The following is a 13,434-nucleotide window of genomic DNA, read 5'->3' on the forward strand; positions in this document are numbered from 1 at the left end:
ATACGAGAAATTTACATTTCCATAATTAAAAGTGCAACAGCTCCTGCTTCTGTTGAAATTCTTCTTAGGATATTCAATGGACCACGAGTCTCTTAGGATTTATAACTATCCAGGTAGAGTCTCCCAAGAAAAGAGCCTTGAATCCTCAAATGCCTTAAAATGCATAGGTTAATAGTCACTTGTGCTGCCTAGGAAAACTGACTCCTGCTCTTCTTTGATCTGAGAGGTCAATTGTTGGTTCACTAGTAGTCATTTTAAGTTGATTTTTTCATTTCAGTGATATATTTCCTTTTACTTGCATATTCAGTATTGTTTGGGGATTTCATGTGTCATATTTTTTATGAGAGAGCATGAATGGGCAAGGGGCAGAGGGAGGGAGGGAGGGGGGGGGGAGAGAGAGAGAGAGAGAGAGAGAGAGAGAGAGAGAGAGAGAGAGAGTCTTAAGCAGGCTCTTGGCCCAGCACAGAGCCCAAGGTGGGGTGAGTCTCAAGATTCGTGATTCAAGATCATGACCTGAGCTGAAATCAAGAGTTGGATGCTTAAACCAACTGAGCCACCCAGGTGCCCCTTTTCTCATCATCTCAACTTTCTTGAGATACAATTCATATACCGTATAATTCACCCCCTTAAAGTGTACAAATCAATGATATCTCGTGTATTCATGGAGTTAAGTGACCATCATCATAATCAAATGTTTAAATATTTTTGTCACACCAAAAATAAACACTGTGCACACTCTCCATTTACTTCCCAAGATAATCACTGTATAACTTTTTGTTGATAGCTTGATCCTATTCTGGACATTTCCTATAGATGGAGTCATACAAGTGGTCTTTTGTGACTGGCTTTCCTTCACATGTCTTCAAGGTTCCTTCACGTTGTAGCATGCATCAAAACTTCATTTCTTTTTACCAATAAATAGTATTCCATTGTAAGAGTATACCACATTTTATTTACACACGTAGGGGTTGATGGGCATTTGAATTCTTTCTAGTCCTAGGCTATTATTATGAACAATGCTTCTATAAACATTCATGGGCAAGTTTTTTCTTAATTTTATTTGGCATTTATTTATTTTTGAGAGAGAATGAGACAGAGCATGAAGAGGAGAGGGAGACACAGAATCTGAAGCAGGCTCCAGGCTCCGAGCTGTCAGCACAGAGTCCGGCGCGGGTCTCAAACTCACAGACCATGTGAGGACTCATGACCTGAGCTGAAGTCAGATGCTTAACCACTCAGGCACCCCTACAAGTGATTTTTTTTATGTTAATCTAGTATCCAAAAATCTCCTGAGCTTGTTTGTTAGTTCTGATAATATTTTAGTGGATTCCTTAAGATTTCCTATGTAAAAAATCATGTCATCTGTGAATATAATTTTACTTCTTCCTTTCCATCTGGATGCCTTTTATTTCTTTTTCTTGCCCAATTGCACTGGCCAGAACTTCCAGTACAATATTAATAGAAGCAGAAAGAACAGATAGTGTCTCATTTCTGATCTTAGGAAGCACTTAGCCTTTCAACGGTAAATATGATATTAGCAGTGAATTTTTCATTGATGTCTTTTGTTGCATTGAGAAAATACCCTTCTATTTCTAGTTTGTTGCCTGTGTTCATTATGAAAGTGTTTTGAATTTTGTCAAATGTTTTTCTGTGTCTGTCAAGGTGATTATATAGTTTTTGCCCTTTATTCTGTTGACATGTTGTATTACACTAATTGATTCTTTTTAAAGTTTTTATTTAAATTCCAGTTAGTTAACATACATCGTAATATTCGTTTCAAGTGTACAATACAGCGATTTGACACCTACAACACCCAGTGCTCATTACAACATGTGCACTCCTTATCATACTAATTGGTTTCTTAACTGACCTTATCTTTAGGGGAAACCCCACTTGGTCATAGTATATAATAATTTTTATATATTGCCATATGTGATTCGATTATATTTTGTTGAGGATTTTTGCATCTATAATCATAAATAATATCAGTCTGTCATTTTCTTGTGATGTCCTCAAATTCAGTGATTTTTTGGTTTCTGCCCACTCAGGTGTACTCCTGAGCCTCTACAGTGAATTCTTTATTTTGGTTATCACACTTTTCAACTCCAGAATTTCCATTTGGTTCTTTTTAGTAATTTCTGTCTCTATATCAGTATTCTCTGTTTGATGAGTCATTCCCATCATACTTCTCTTTAACCTTTCTCTAGGTGTGGTTTAGAGCTGGGCACATGAACCAAACCAGGTCAACAGATGTGTCAGGAGATGTGTCAATGGATGTGTTTGGCAGGTGGGGGACAGAAGATAATCTGCTTTCTTCTGAATGATGGGGGTGTGGATATGAAGTCTAGAACTGCCACAGCTATTTTCCCCACCTCATGGTAAAACATTCTGGGGATTAAGCCAGTGTCTATGAAGGAGGTCAATGATAGGAAATAGCTGAGGAAAGTTGCTGGAATCCTGATGAAGTCTTTTTTTTTTTTTTAAAGATTTTATTTACTTATTTATTTTGAGAGAGAGATGGGGAGAGAGAAAGAATCCCAAGTGGGGGCTCTGCACTGTGGGCACAGAGCCTGATGTGGGTCTCTATCCCATGGACTGTGAGATCATGACCTGAACCAAAGTCCAATGCCTAACCAGCTGAGCCACCCAGGTGTCCCAACCCTGACGATGTCTTACTCTCTGAATCAAAAGCATTAAAGTCTTCCCTAGTTAAGACATGTTCAGTTATGTAAGGCTAGAAATACCCCTTGTTAAGAGGACTGGTGAATGAAAGTATCCAGTAGTTTTAAGTAATTAAAATACTTTTTTAATGTTTGTTTATTTTTGAGAGAGGGAGAGAGATAGTGCAAGCTGGGGAGGGGCAGAGACAGAGGGAGACAGAGGATCTGAAGCAGGCTCTGTGTTGACAGCAGAGAGCCCAATGTGGGGCTCGAACTCACGAACTGTGAGATCATGACCTGAGCCAAAGTTGGGTGCTTAACCAACTGAGCCATCTAGGCACCCCACTAATTAAAACGTTTTTGAGAAGGAGTCCTCCTAAGTAGTGAGAGAGAAACACTGTCCCATAGTGAGTTTTGTCATTGTATTTGTCTAACTAATATCTGTTGTGGCTTTTCCTGATACATTGCTTCATGTGTATCATTTTGCATCATATGGATAATTTTCATACACTAATAATTGAAACAGGAGAGAAAAAATGCTACTGAATCTACAGCCATAAAATACAACAGCAACATGGACCGCAACTCATTTTTAAGAAAAACACGGTATATTAGCTGATGAATATGCAAATCTTGAAGATTTGGCATGTACAGTATTCGGTTGCCAATGACCTTGTTATGCTTAATTCAACTTAGAACAACTGTTCTTTCCCTTCCTGTGAGTGGGCACCAACTCTCTCCTTGCCCTAAGACAATTTCTTGGGGGAATGGGCATTTACAAACAGTTCCAGAGAGGGAGACAACAGTATAAAGACCGGCAAAGGGAGATACATAGATTTCCTGAGCCTGTTTAGCAAAAGGCAGAAAAGCAAAAGGAAAACATCGAGCGTTTGATGAGTACATGGGAATGGCATTAACAGGAAAAGAGAAAAAAAGAACTAATGCATTGTATGCACTAATCCGGTAAAGAGGAGAATATAATGATGGGGAAATACATTGGATTTCAGAGAGAAAATAAACCTTCCAGAATTTTTGTAGCCTCATTATGGTTTTTTTTTAAATGTTTATTTGTTTTGAGAGAGAGAGGGAGGGAGGGAGGGGCAAGAGAGAGAGGGAGAAAGAGAATCCCAAGCGGGCATTATGCTGTCAGCACTGAGCCTGATGCGGGGCTTGATCCCAGAACCCAGCCATGAGATCATGACCTGAGTGGAAATCAAGAGTTGGATGCTTGACTGAGCCACCCAGGTGCCCTGAGCCTCATTATTTTTTTAGCACTAAGCAACCATAGAATTTTTGGGATTACCAAGTGGGAGCTTTGACCTCGGTATTTAGGGATGGTTTTCCATGTCTTCGATCCATTTTTGCTGACTCTTTACCCCAACTGTGAGACACGTTGGTTTCTCTCTTCTTGTGGCACACAGCTTGGTTTCCTTTTTCTGGTTGTTACCAAACTGGTAGGTTCTTTCCCTACTCAGTACCTTTGGCCAAATAGTCAAAGAAGAAAACAGTATCAAAGGCAAGCAGGTAATTTACCCAATGGGAGAAGGGAGAAGGGGAGCTCATGCTCCAAGGGCACAGAGAGGCAGAGGGGGCATAAGTTGGGCTGGTGGGGGGCCAGGATGTTTGATGGCAGCCAGATTCCCAGAAAGGGGTGGAGATTTCCAGGAACTTAGGCCATGGCCCTTTCTCTTTCTTATTCAGTCAGGGGTTTCCTCTCATGGTGCCCCTAAGGAGGAGACCTTAGTTTGTTAATGTAGTGTAGTGAGGGAATAATGTGAATTTGGTCCACATTGTCCGCCATATTGGGTCTGTCTGGTTTGATCTGGTTTCTGGTGGTCTCTTGTGATCTGGCGTCAAGTTCATCTGGGTAGGAGCACCTGTAGAGAAGGTACTAGAAAAAAATAGCCTTTAAATTTTATTTTATTTATTTTTAATTTTTGAGAGACAGAGAGAGAGCATGAGCAGGGGAGGGGCAGAGAGAGAGGATGACACAGAATCTGAAGCAGGCTCCAGGCTCTCAGCTGTCAGCACACAGCCCGGTGCAGGGCTCGAACTCACGAACCGTGATATCATGACCTGAACTGAACTTCAGGCACTTAAACGACTGAGCCACCCAGGCACCCCAAAATACAGCTTTTAGACAAATTCTCTGCTAGGCTCTTTGAGACTCTTCTGGTGACATGGCTCTCCCCACTCTTTGGCATAAAGGAAGAAGCAGTGAGAAGACAAATGGCTACAGACAAGTTCCTCCAAGCCAGGGAGGGAGCCTGAGCCTCCCTTATTACAGAAAAAGGCAAAATGGGCTTGGTGTACTTTTCATTGCCCTACAGCTTCTACTATGGGTCAGGAATGGTGGACCTGCCATCAAACTAGGCAGAAAACTGTGTGTGATTGGACCAGAATCTCTATATTTTTTACAGTTTTTCATGAGGCACCTTGGACCTGCTTGCGTACAGCGCTGCCATTTTATCCACACGTGTGTTACATGCACAGAAATTATCCTGTTGAACAGATGAAGTTGACAGGAGGACAATAGTCAAAAATCGCAGAATCCCAGTCACACCAGTGAGGAAATGTCCATGAGGCCATCCAAAGGCGGTGAATGGTAGTGATAAGCCACTACTGTCCATTCCTGGACGACTAGTAGTAGAGTACAAGCCCGTATGAGTAGGTAGAGTCAGCAGGCCATCCCCAGCTGTGGACGAAATGCTAGAAGAATGTGAAACAGACTCAGCAGACAGACTCACAAGGCTGTGTTTGAGGTCTGGCCACTCCTCGGCTACTCACTAGCTGTGTGACTTGGGGTAGCCCAGGCACCGCATCACCCGAATTACCCTTTTCTATAAAATGGAAATGATAATGAAACCTTTCCCCTTTCCTACCTTCCCTAAGGGTTCTCATGAGACAGAAGTAAAATAACATAGAAGCAACTGCTTTCTGCACTAGAATGTGCTGGGACACCTGGCTGGTTCAGTCTGTTGAGCATCTGACTCTTGGTTTTGGCTTGGGTCAGGGTCTTGTGGTTAGTGGGTTTGAGCCCCACGTTGGGCTCTGTGCTGGCAGTGCATTGGCGCTTCCTCTCTCTCTCTCTCTCTCTCTGAAATAAATAAATAAATAAATATTTTATATACATATATATGTATATACATGTATATACATATATATGTATATACATATATGTGTATGTATGTATATATATATACATATATATATATAAACTAGAATGATTTAAACTGGATTTAAACTAGGATTGCTGCCCTTGAAGGGTTTGTTTGGTTTGTTTTTAATGACTTTCTAGATTTGGATGTGTGTTTCTAGCTGCCAAGGGATATCTGTTTATGAAATTGCAAGCTATCTTAAAAAGACTTATCCTAGTCAATAATTTTAGCCTGGGGTTCACCTATTTAATTATGTAACAGGGTTCACTTCTAGCAAAACTAGTATATGTTCTTCTTCTTTTTTTTTTTTTGGCTGGCGCTCCTGAGACTTTGGCAGATTGGCCAATTAGCAAGACAGAGATGATAGTAGAAAAAATTTGGAAAGTTAATGAAGTTAATGAATAGTCCCCAACATGGTAACCAGCCCCTGAATAATGGCACTATGGCTAAAAATTAACAAGACTGTCACCAATAAGCTCATTCAGGTCTAGACACTTTCTGATCATGATGCAGAAGTATAAAGAATACTTATAATGATTATTCTAATGTTTTCTTCAAATGCGGTTTATTTCTTAGGAGGTAGGATAATCTGTGGTTTAAAAATGACTGCTCTTGGGGTGCCTGGATGGCTCAGTCGGTTAAAGCATTGACTTCGGCTCAGGTCGTGATCTCACAGTTTGTGGGTTCGAGCACTGCATCAGGCTCTGTGCTGACAGCTCAGAGCCTGGAACCTGCTTCGGATTCTGTGTCTTCCTCTCTCTCTCTCTGCCCCTCTCCGGCTTGGGCTCTGTCTCTCTCTCTCTCAAAAAAAATTAAATGTTAAAAAAATTTTTTTAATATAAAAATAAAAATAACTGTCCTTATGGCCTCTTAATTGTTCTGTTTTGGCAAATGTGGACTTGTTATTGTGCTAAGAAAATAACTCTGGTATTACCGTGATTCCTCACTTAGATTTACCACTAAGCAGACTAAGTTCAGACAGGCTGTGTCTTTTTGCAACCTCTTTGTTTGGCACCAACCAAATAATTTTCTCATGTGGGCAAAGGAAAAAGAAAATCTCAGAAAAACATTTATTTTGTAGGTCAAAGTTTCCCTCAGACTGTGGGTACCAGATGCCCTGGGTGCCTGCCTCAACTGCTCTGATGGCCTTTGGAAATAGACCAGAAGTATCCAAATTCAGGGAGTCTTGCTTTTGAAGGCACAATGAAGGGGGAGGGCACAAATAATTCCTGTGAAAAAGAGAATTATCAGCAATGGCATATGCAAACCTGCAAACCTGCCACTTTTCCAAGCCCCCTCCCCCCCCCCCCCCCCCCCGCAATGTGGTCTGGGAAAACCCTTCTTCTAAGACACCTAGTAAGTGTGTGTGGGCGGGTGTGGGGGGTGTTATGTGTCTGTGCATATTCACAAGCTTGGGAACGTGTTCACAAATATGGGAACAAGCATGTTCACAAATACGGGAACACAGTTCTAGTCTATTCCAAAAAAACAGGTAATTTTTCAAAAAATGGTACTGGAAATCAAGGAAGGCATCTAATTGGTTAGATTTGAAATGCATTTTGTGGATGAGTATGACCTCTGGTGTTAAACTAGAGAAATTCCAGCACTTCTATATCTTCATGGCAGAAAGAGAAGCAAATGTAATTTTCCAAAAGCTTATATCCTTCAGGGGTTATGGGGCTTGTTTTGTGACCTTTATTTCCAACTTTCTTCATCGCTTCCCTCTCTTTCCCTCCTGGGTGTTAGAAATATAAATGAGCATCTATTTACATGCACAGCACCATCCCTGTGGAAGGACATTGTCTTTGTTGCTCTGTTTGACTTTGTTTCATGTTTCTCTATAATCCTTTACAGGAAAAAAAGGCAAAATTATGATAGACAGTTTTTAAAGGTTTACATCTATATTTAAGACTCATTTGTTAATTTTATAAAGAAGAGAACAATGATGGAAACAGGAACTTCTTAAATGTGTCACAAACCAATAGAGTAAGATGCCCCAAACCAGCAGGTTATGAGGACACCGACAAAAAAAATGAAACAAGAGGCTGTTGGGGGCATCTTGAGGTTTTTCATCATCGTACTGAGGAGAGGATTGTTGTACTCTCCACACACGGTCATTTATTAGCAAGGTGACTTTTTTTTGGGTGTGTGTGAGCAGGTGATTCCTTAAAACAGAAAGATGATATACCTCTGATTGACTTCTCTCTCCCCAGTCATGGCGAGTTCCATGTTATGATTTCATGAGCTTTAAAAAAAAAAAAAACAAAAACAAAAACAAAAAAACAGTTGGGTGGAAGCACTATCAATCTGAGTTTTGGTATTCTGGCAATTCCTTATACTGTGGGTCAGATCTCCATTTCTTTCTTACTGTATGCATTCTGTCTTCCCCCTGAGCTCCCTTTGTGAGCGATGGGAACTCTGTACGTCATTGCCATAAATCTTAGTCAACGCTCTTTGTTTCTCTGTGATTCATGGTACTGCACCTAATCTCTAACCAAGGCATAGAGATATACATGGCAAACGACATGATACTTTGTCCCTGTTGTTTTGTGTATGGAACCTCTCTTTGAAGCCTTGAACTTGCTATTTGAGAAAGTCAGTGTGATACATAGAACACAGCCATTCCTTATGGTGTTTTACACCATATACCTTACAACCTTTACCTAATTTGCAGCTGGCAACAATTGTGATATTTGGGGAGGCAACTATGTCCTCTTTTTTCTAAATTTATGAAAGGTTAAGCAAAGTAGTGATTTACCGTGGTAACCCTTCCTTGAAGAATTTAATTTGTAAAGAAGAATCAAACTTTTCTCTTTTTTAAAATGTTTATTTTGAAAGAGAGCATGCGCATGGGGGAGGGTCAGAGAGAATCCCAAGCAGGCTGTGCTGTCAGTGCAGGGCCCAATGAGGCACTCCATCTCACCAACCCTGAGATCATGACCTGAGCTGAAATGGAGTCTGCTGCTTAACTGACTGAGCCACCCAGGCATCCCCTGCATTCGATTCAGCTACACAGAGCAACTGGAAGAAGCCTATAGAATGGGTTATAAAGTGAAAAGGAATGTATGATTGATTTTGTGCTTGAGTTGAATCTTGTTTCATCCCAGCAGGTGAATCAGTTTTGATTTGGAAGGCTTCATTGTCATTTGAAATTCAGCTCATTAGAATTGCTTGCAATGGTCATGCTCACCATGCAATTCATGCACTATCTACTCAGCCACCCCAGCGATTCGATGACTTTCAGATTTCTAAACATGTTTTATTGAATTGCCAAAAATCATGGGAGATGATAAAAACAAAATGCTGTCTCCACTTTTTAGCTATTCAAATTCTACGCTTGACCAAGGCTATTGAAAACTGTCCATTGTGAGAGTACTCAGTGTCTGAAGTCGAAGTCTATGGGCCCAAAAGCAACCCTGTCCTTTTCTTCTTGTGGATCTGTTTACTTGCACGTACAAAACATTAAAATTGTTTAACCCGTGTCCAAAGGATATCCTAAAATGAATTATTCACTCCATGGCATTGAAAACGCGCACACACGCTGTGAGGACAAGGTACCTGGTAAGCAACTTCAGGGCAGATGTCGAGTAGAATATCAAGAAATTGGATCCAGCTGAAAATTCCAATTACCTAATGAGGGTTATGTTATCTGCTTACACTCCAATTTCTTGGTCTAATTCATTATAATATTGGTCATAAAAATCACGCTTTAAAATTACGATTTAAAACGGAAACAAATATTCAGCTGGCTAGTGTCTGCCATTTCCTTCCTCGGGGAGACGGGGATTTCAATTTACAAAGAAAAACGAACTAGAAGGGCTTAAGACGGAACAGTCACAGCCCTCGAAAAGGGTCCCCTACTGCTTTGTGTTGGTATATCCCCTAAGAGAAGAGCACATTGCAGGAAATTGGTGAGACACAAAATACCATTTTCATGGATTTATTAGAAAGTAAATAATTATACCCGACTCCGGCCAAACTCCAGCACTGTCCCCGGAGTGGACATTCAGCCGGAGTTGTCGTTATTAATAATTTCCCAGCCAGGCTGTAACTACCGGTGCGAATCAGCCCGCTCCAGGCCCCTCTCCCACCCGCCGCCGCAGTCAGGTTTCCGCCAAGGAGATGCTCGGTGTGTGCGCATCAGTGACACCCGCCTTTGCTTTGTCTGTGCTTTGCAGGTGGGGAGGAGGAAGAAGAACAGAAGAGGCGCTGGCGGCCGGCGGCCGCTGAGCAGCCCCCGTACCCTCGAGCAAGCCGCCTCTCCACCGCCGCAGAAGCCAACGGACCTACCCATTGGGGAAGCCAGAGGGCCAGAGCGCCAGAGCCCGGGGACCCGGCGGCCGGGGGCGCCAGCCCCTCATGTTCCGCGGAAGGCGCAAATGTGAGCGGGCGGTAGCTGGGAAAGCCCTCCGCCCCCGCCAGGGGGACCCGGGAAGCCCGAGCGGGCTCCTCCCGCGGACGGTGGGGATCCCCTCCTCCGGCCCCGCCCCCATCCTCCCCCGGCCCCGAGTGCCAAGGCGGTTAACCCTCCCAGCGCCGCAGCGCACTTGGGCCGGAGCGCCGCTCAGCCAATCCCGACTCCCGGGCCCCGGAGCCGAGCGGTGGGGGAATGATCGCCGCGCGGGGCTCGCTCCGGAACTCGCAGCGGCCAAACCTGGGCTCAGGCTCCGGGGTTCTCCCTAAGCCCTGCTGCACTGGCGTAGCCAGTCGCCAAACTTTTTCTCTCCTAAGCGGGTGCCCCCGCAGTTATTTGGCGGGCAGCCCGCTGCCCACTCTCCGTGGGACGACTGGGGAGAGGTGGGCGTGAGGCGAGGGGGCTGCTGTTCTGCAGCCCAGCGAGGCGTGCACGCGGGCGGACGAGTGGCAGGGGTTCCGCACTGTCCCCGCGCCTGACCCACTGCTGGGGTGGCCCAACGTGCTGCAGTGCCCGGCGCAGGTGATCTAGACTGCGCGTCCGGCACCACCTGGGGGGGGGGGGGGTGGGGGGGGCGGCGGTGAGGGAGGGAAGGAAGGAGGGAGGCAGGGACGCCCCTTTCTTCTCTTTTCCCTGCAGCCCGGCCGCACTGCCTGGGGCTCCCCAGCCGGGTGCTGTTCCCAGGCGCTCCCAAACGGCAGGTGCCCCCCCCCACCCCCACTCTGCCCTGGCCTGCGCACCCCAGGGTTCTCATCCTGCAGATTCCCTCCTCCCCATCTCTCTTTCACACACGCGCTCCCCTAAGCCGCGCGCGCCGCAAACTCAGTCTCGGTCCCCGCAGGTGATGTCATGCCCATTGTTTTGGTGCGCCCGACCAATCGGACTCTCCGCCTGGATTCTACCGGAGCCGGCATGGGCCCTTCCTCGCACCAGCAGCAGGAGTCCCCGCTCCCGACCATAACGCATTGCGCAGGGTGCACCACCGCCTGGTCTCCCTGCAGCTTTAACAGCCCTGACATGGAAACCCCATTGCAGTTCCAGCGCGGCTTCTTCTCAGAGCAGCCGCCGCCGCCGCGCTCCTCACACCTGCATTGCCAGCAGCAGCAACAGAGCCAGGACAAGCCGTGCCCGTCCTTCGCGTCCCTCCCGCACCCTCAGCACCACCCGCACCTCGCGCACCAGCAGCCGGGCAGCGGCGGCAGCAGCCCATGCCTCCGGTGCAACAGCTGCGCCTCCTCCGGTGCCCCGGCGGCGGGGGCGGGGGCGGGGGATAACCTGTCCCTGCTGCTCCGCACCTCCTCGCCCGGCGGCGCCTTCCGGACCCGCACCTCCTCGCCGCTGTCGGGCTCGTCGTGCTGCTGCTGCTGCTCGTCGCGCCGGGGCAGCCAGCTCAATGTGAGCGAGCTGACGCCGTCCAGCCATGCCAGTGCGCTCCGGCAGCAGTACACGCAGCAGCCGGCGTCCGCCTCCCAGTACCACCAGTGCCACAGCCTGCAGCCCGCCGCCAGCCCCACGGGCAGCCTCGGCAGCCTGGGCTCCGGGCCCCCGCTCTCGCACCACCACCACCACCCGCACCCGGCGCACCACCAGCACCACCAGCCCCAGGCGCGCCGCGAGAGCAACCCCTTCACCGAAATAGCCATGAGCAGCTGCAGGTACAACGGGGGCGTCATGCGGCCGCTCAGCAACTTGAGCGCGTCCCGCCGGAACCTGCACGAAATGGACTCGGAGGCGCAGCCCTTACAGCCCCCCGCGCCCGTCGGAGGAGGTGGCTGCGCGTCCTCCCCGTCTGCAGCCGCCGCCGCCGCCGCTTCGTCCTCAGCCCCGGAGATCGTGGTGTCTAAGCCGGAGCACAACAACTCCAATAACCTGGCGCTCTACGGAGCCGGTGGCAGCGGCAGCGCTGGAGGCGGCGGTGGCGGTGGCGGTGGCGGCAGCGGGCATGGCAGCAGCAGTGGCACCAAATCCAGCAAAAAGAAGAACCAGAATATCGGCTACAAGCTGGGCCACCGGCGCGCCCTGTTCGAGAAGCGCAAGCGGCTCAGCGACTACGCGCTCATCTTCGGCATGTTCGGCATCGTGGTCATGGTCATCGAGACCGAGCTGTCGTGGGGCGCCTACGACAAGGTAGGCGCTGGAATCCACTCCCCCCCCCTTCCCCCCCGCCCCAGCTTTCCGGGGCCGCGGGCCGGACGCTGGGTGGTTGGGGTAAGCACTGGTGGGAACTCTCTGCCGGCGGGTCCGAGCCTCCTCTGGACGGTCGGAGGTGCCCGCCGGGACGGTGAGCACGGCTCGGACGCACCCCTGATCCTCCAGGCAACTCTAGGAGAGGAAGCCTTTCTGTGCGCAGCCAAAGTTCTAGAGGCAGCGAGTGCCCAGCTCATTTGGGCACATTAAATAAGTAGCTCCAGGAGTCAGTGGGGGAAAGCCTGCTCTATTCTTTTATGTGTGCTTGGGATTTCAGAGGCCTCTTTCAACCCAAAGCGCTTAAACTCAGCAATAACTCGCTCTCGGTTTCCAGAGCCGGGATCTGCGCTTGAGTCTGTGATGGCGCGGATGCGCTGCCTGGCCATCTGCCTGCCCTGTTCTCCTCTCCCTTCCCTTTGAGACCAAGTGATCTGACAGATCACAGAGCCAAGACAGGTACTCCCCTCATCCCCATCCTCCTCCTGGGAGTTCGATTCCACTTGCTGGGGACTGACTGACCCCCACTCCCGGAAGGTGGTCAAAAGTACTTGTTTCTTAAAAGTGCTTCTGTCTGACTGTGTTGCAGGCGTCACTGTATTCCTTAGCTCTGAAATGCCTTATCAGTCTCTCCACAATCATCCTGCTCGGGCTGATCATCGTGTACCACGCCAGGGAAATACAGGTAACTTGGGCTCTGCTATTTATGAATGACCCAGAGCGCTGCCGCCTGCTTGGACAAGCAAGGCAGCTTTTTCCAAGCCCTTGTGTCCTTGCTTGAGGTTACAGAAGACACACGCTGTAGTCTTGCGTTAGCACCTGACCTGTTCTTTCAAGAAGTTCAAAACAAAACAACACAGCATGTTAACATGCAGTTGCTTCTGGGTTCTATCCTTTAAAGCTTTAAGATTTCCCCCTCTATTCTTCAGGTAGATACAGTTCTCTATATCAGTCACTGCATTTGCTTTCCTTAAGGCCAGTTAGGTGCTAGCCTTAATCGGTAGGGTAAATAAATGTG

General features: G+C 47.2%; 1 protein-coding gene across 3 annotated transcripts in view; it reads left to right on the forward strand.

Annotated features, from left to right (window-relative positions):
* The window catches only part of KCNN2 (potassium calcium-activated channel subfamily N member 2), a 463,206-nt gene that overhangs the window by 297,018 nt on the left and 152,754 nt on the right, over positions 1 to 13,434 (forward strand). The window contains exons 3-5 of one of the 3 annotated variants that reach the window (XM_027076880.2): positions 9,997 to 10,199; positions 11,074 to 12,359; positions 13,006 to 13,101. In XM_027076880.2, the coding sequence (XP_026932681.1) occupies positions 10,178 to 10,199; positions 11,074 to 12,359; positions 13,006 to 13,101 (1,404 nt within the window). In that variant the 5' untranslated portion in view covers positions 9,997 to 10,177. Of the gene's footprint in view, positions 1 to 9,889; positions 10,200 to 11,073; positions 12,360 to 12,407; positions 12,514 to 13,005; positions 13,102 to 13,434 lie in introns of those variants that run through there. The other 2 variants (XM_053219819.1, XM_053219821.1) reach the window with 2 other exon arrangements.

The sequence above is a fragment of the Acinonyx jubatus genome, chromosome A1 (assembly GCF_027475565.1).
Source record: "Acinonyx jubatus isolate Ajub_Pintada_27869175 chromosome A1, VMU_Ajub_asm_v1.0, whole genome shotgun sequence".
NCBI lineage: Eukaryota > Metazoa > Chordata > Mammalia > Carnivora > Felidae > Acinonyx > Acinonyx jubatus.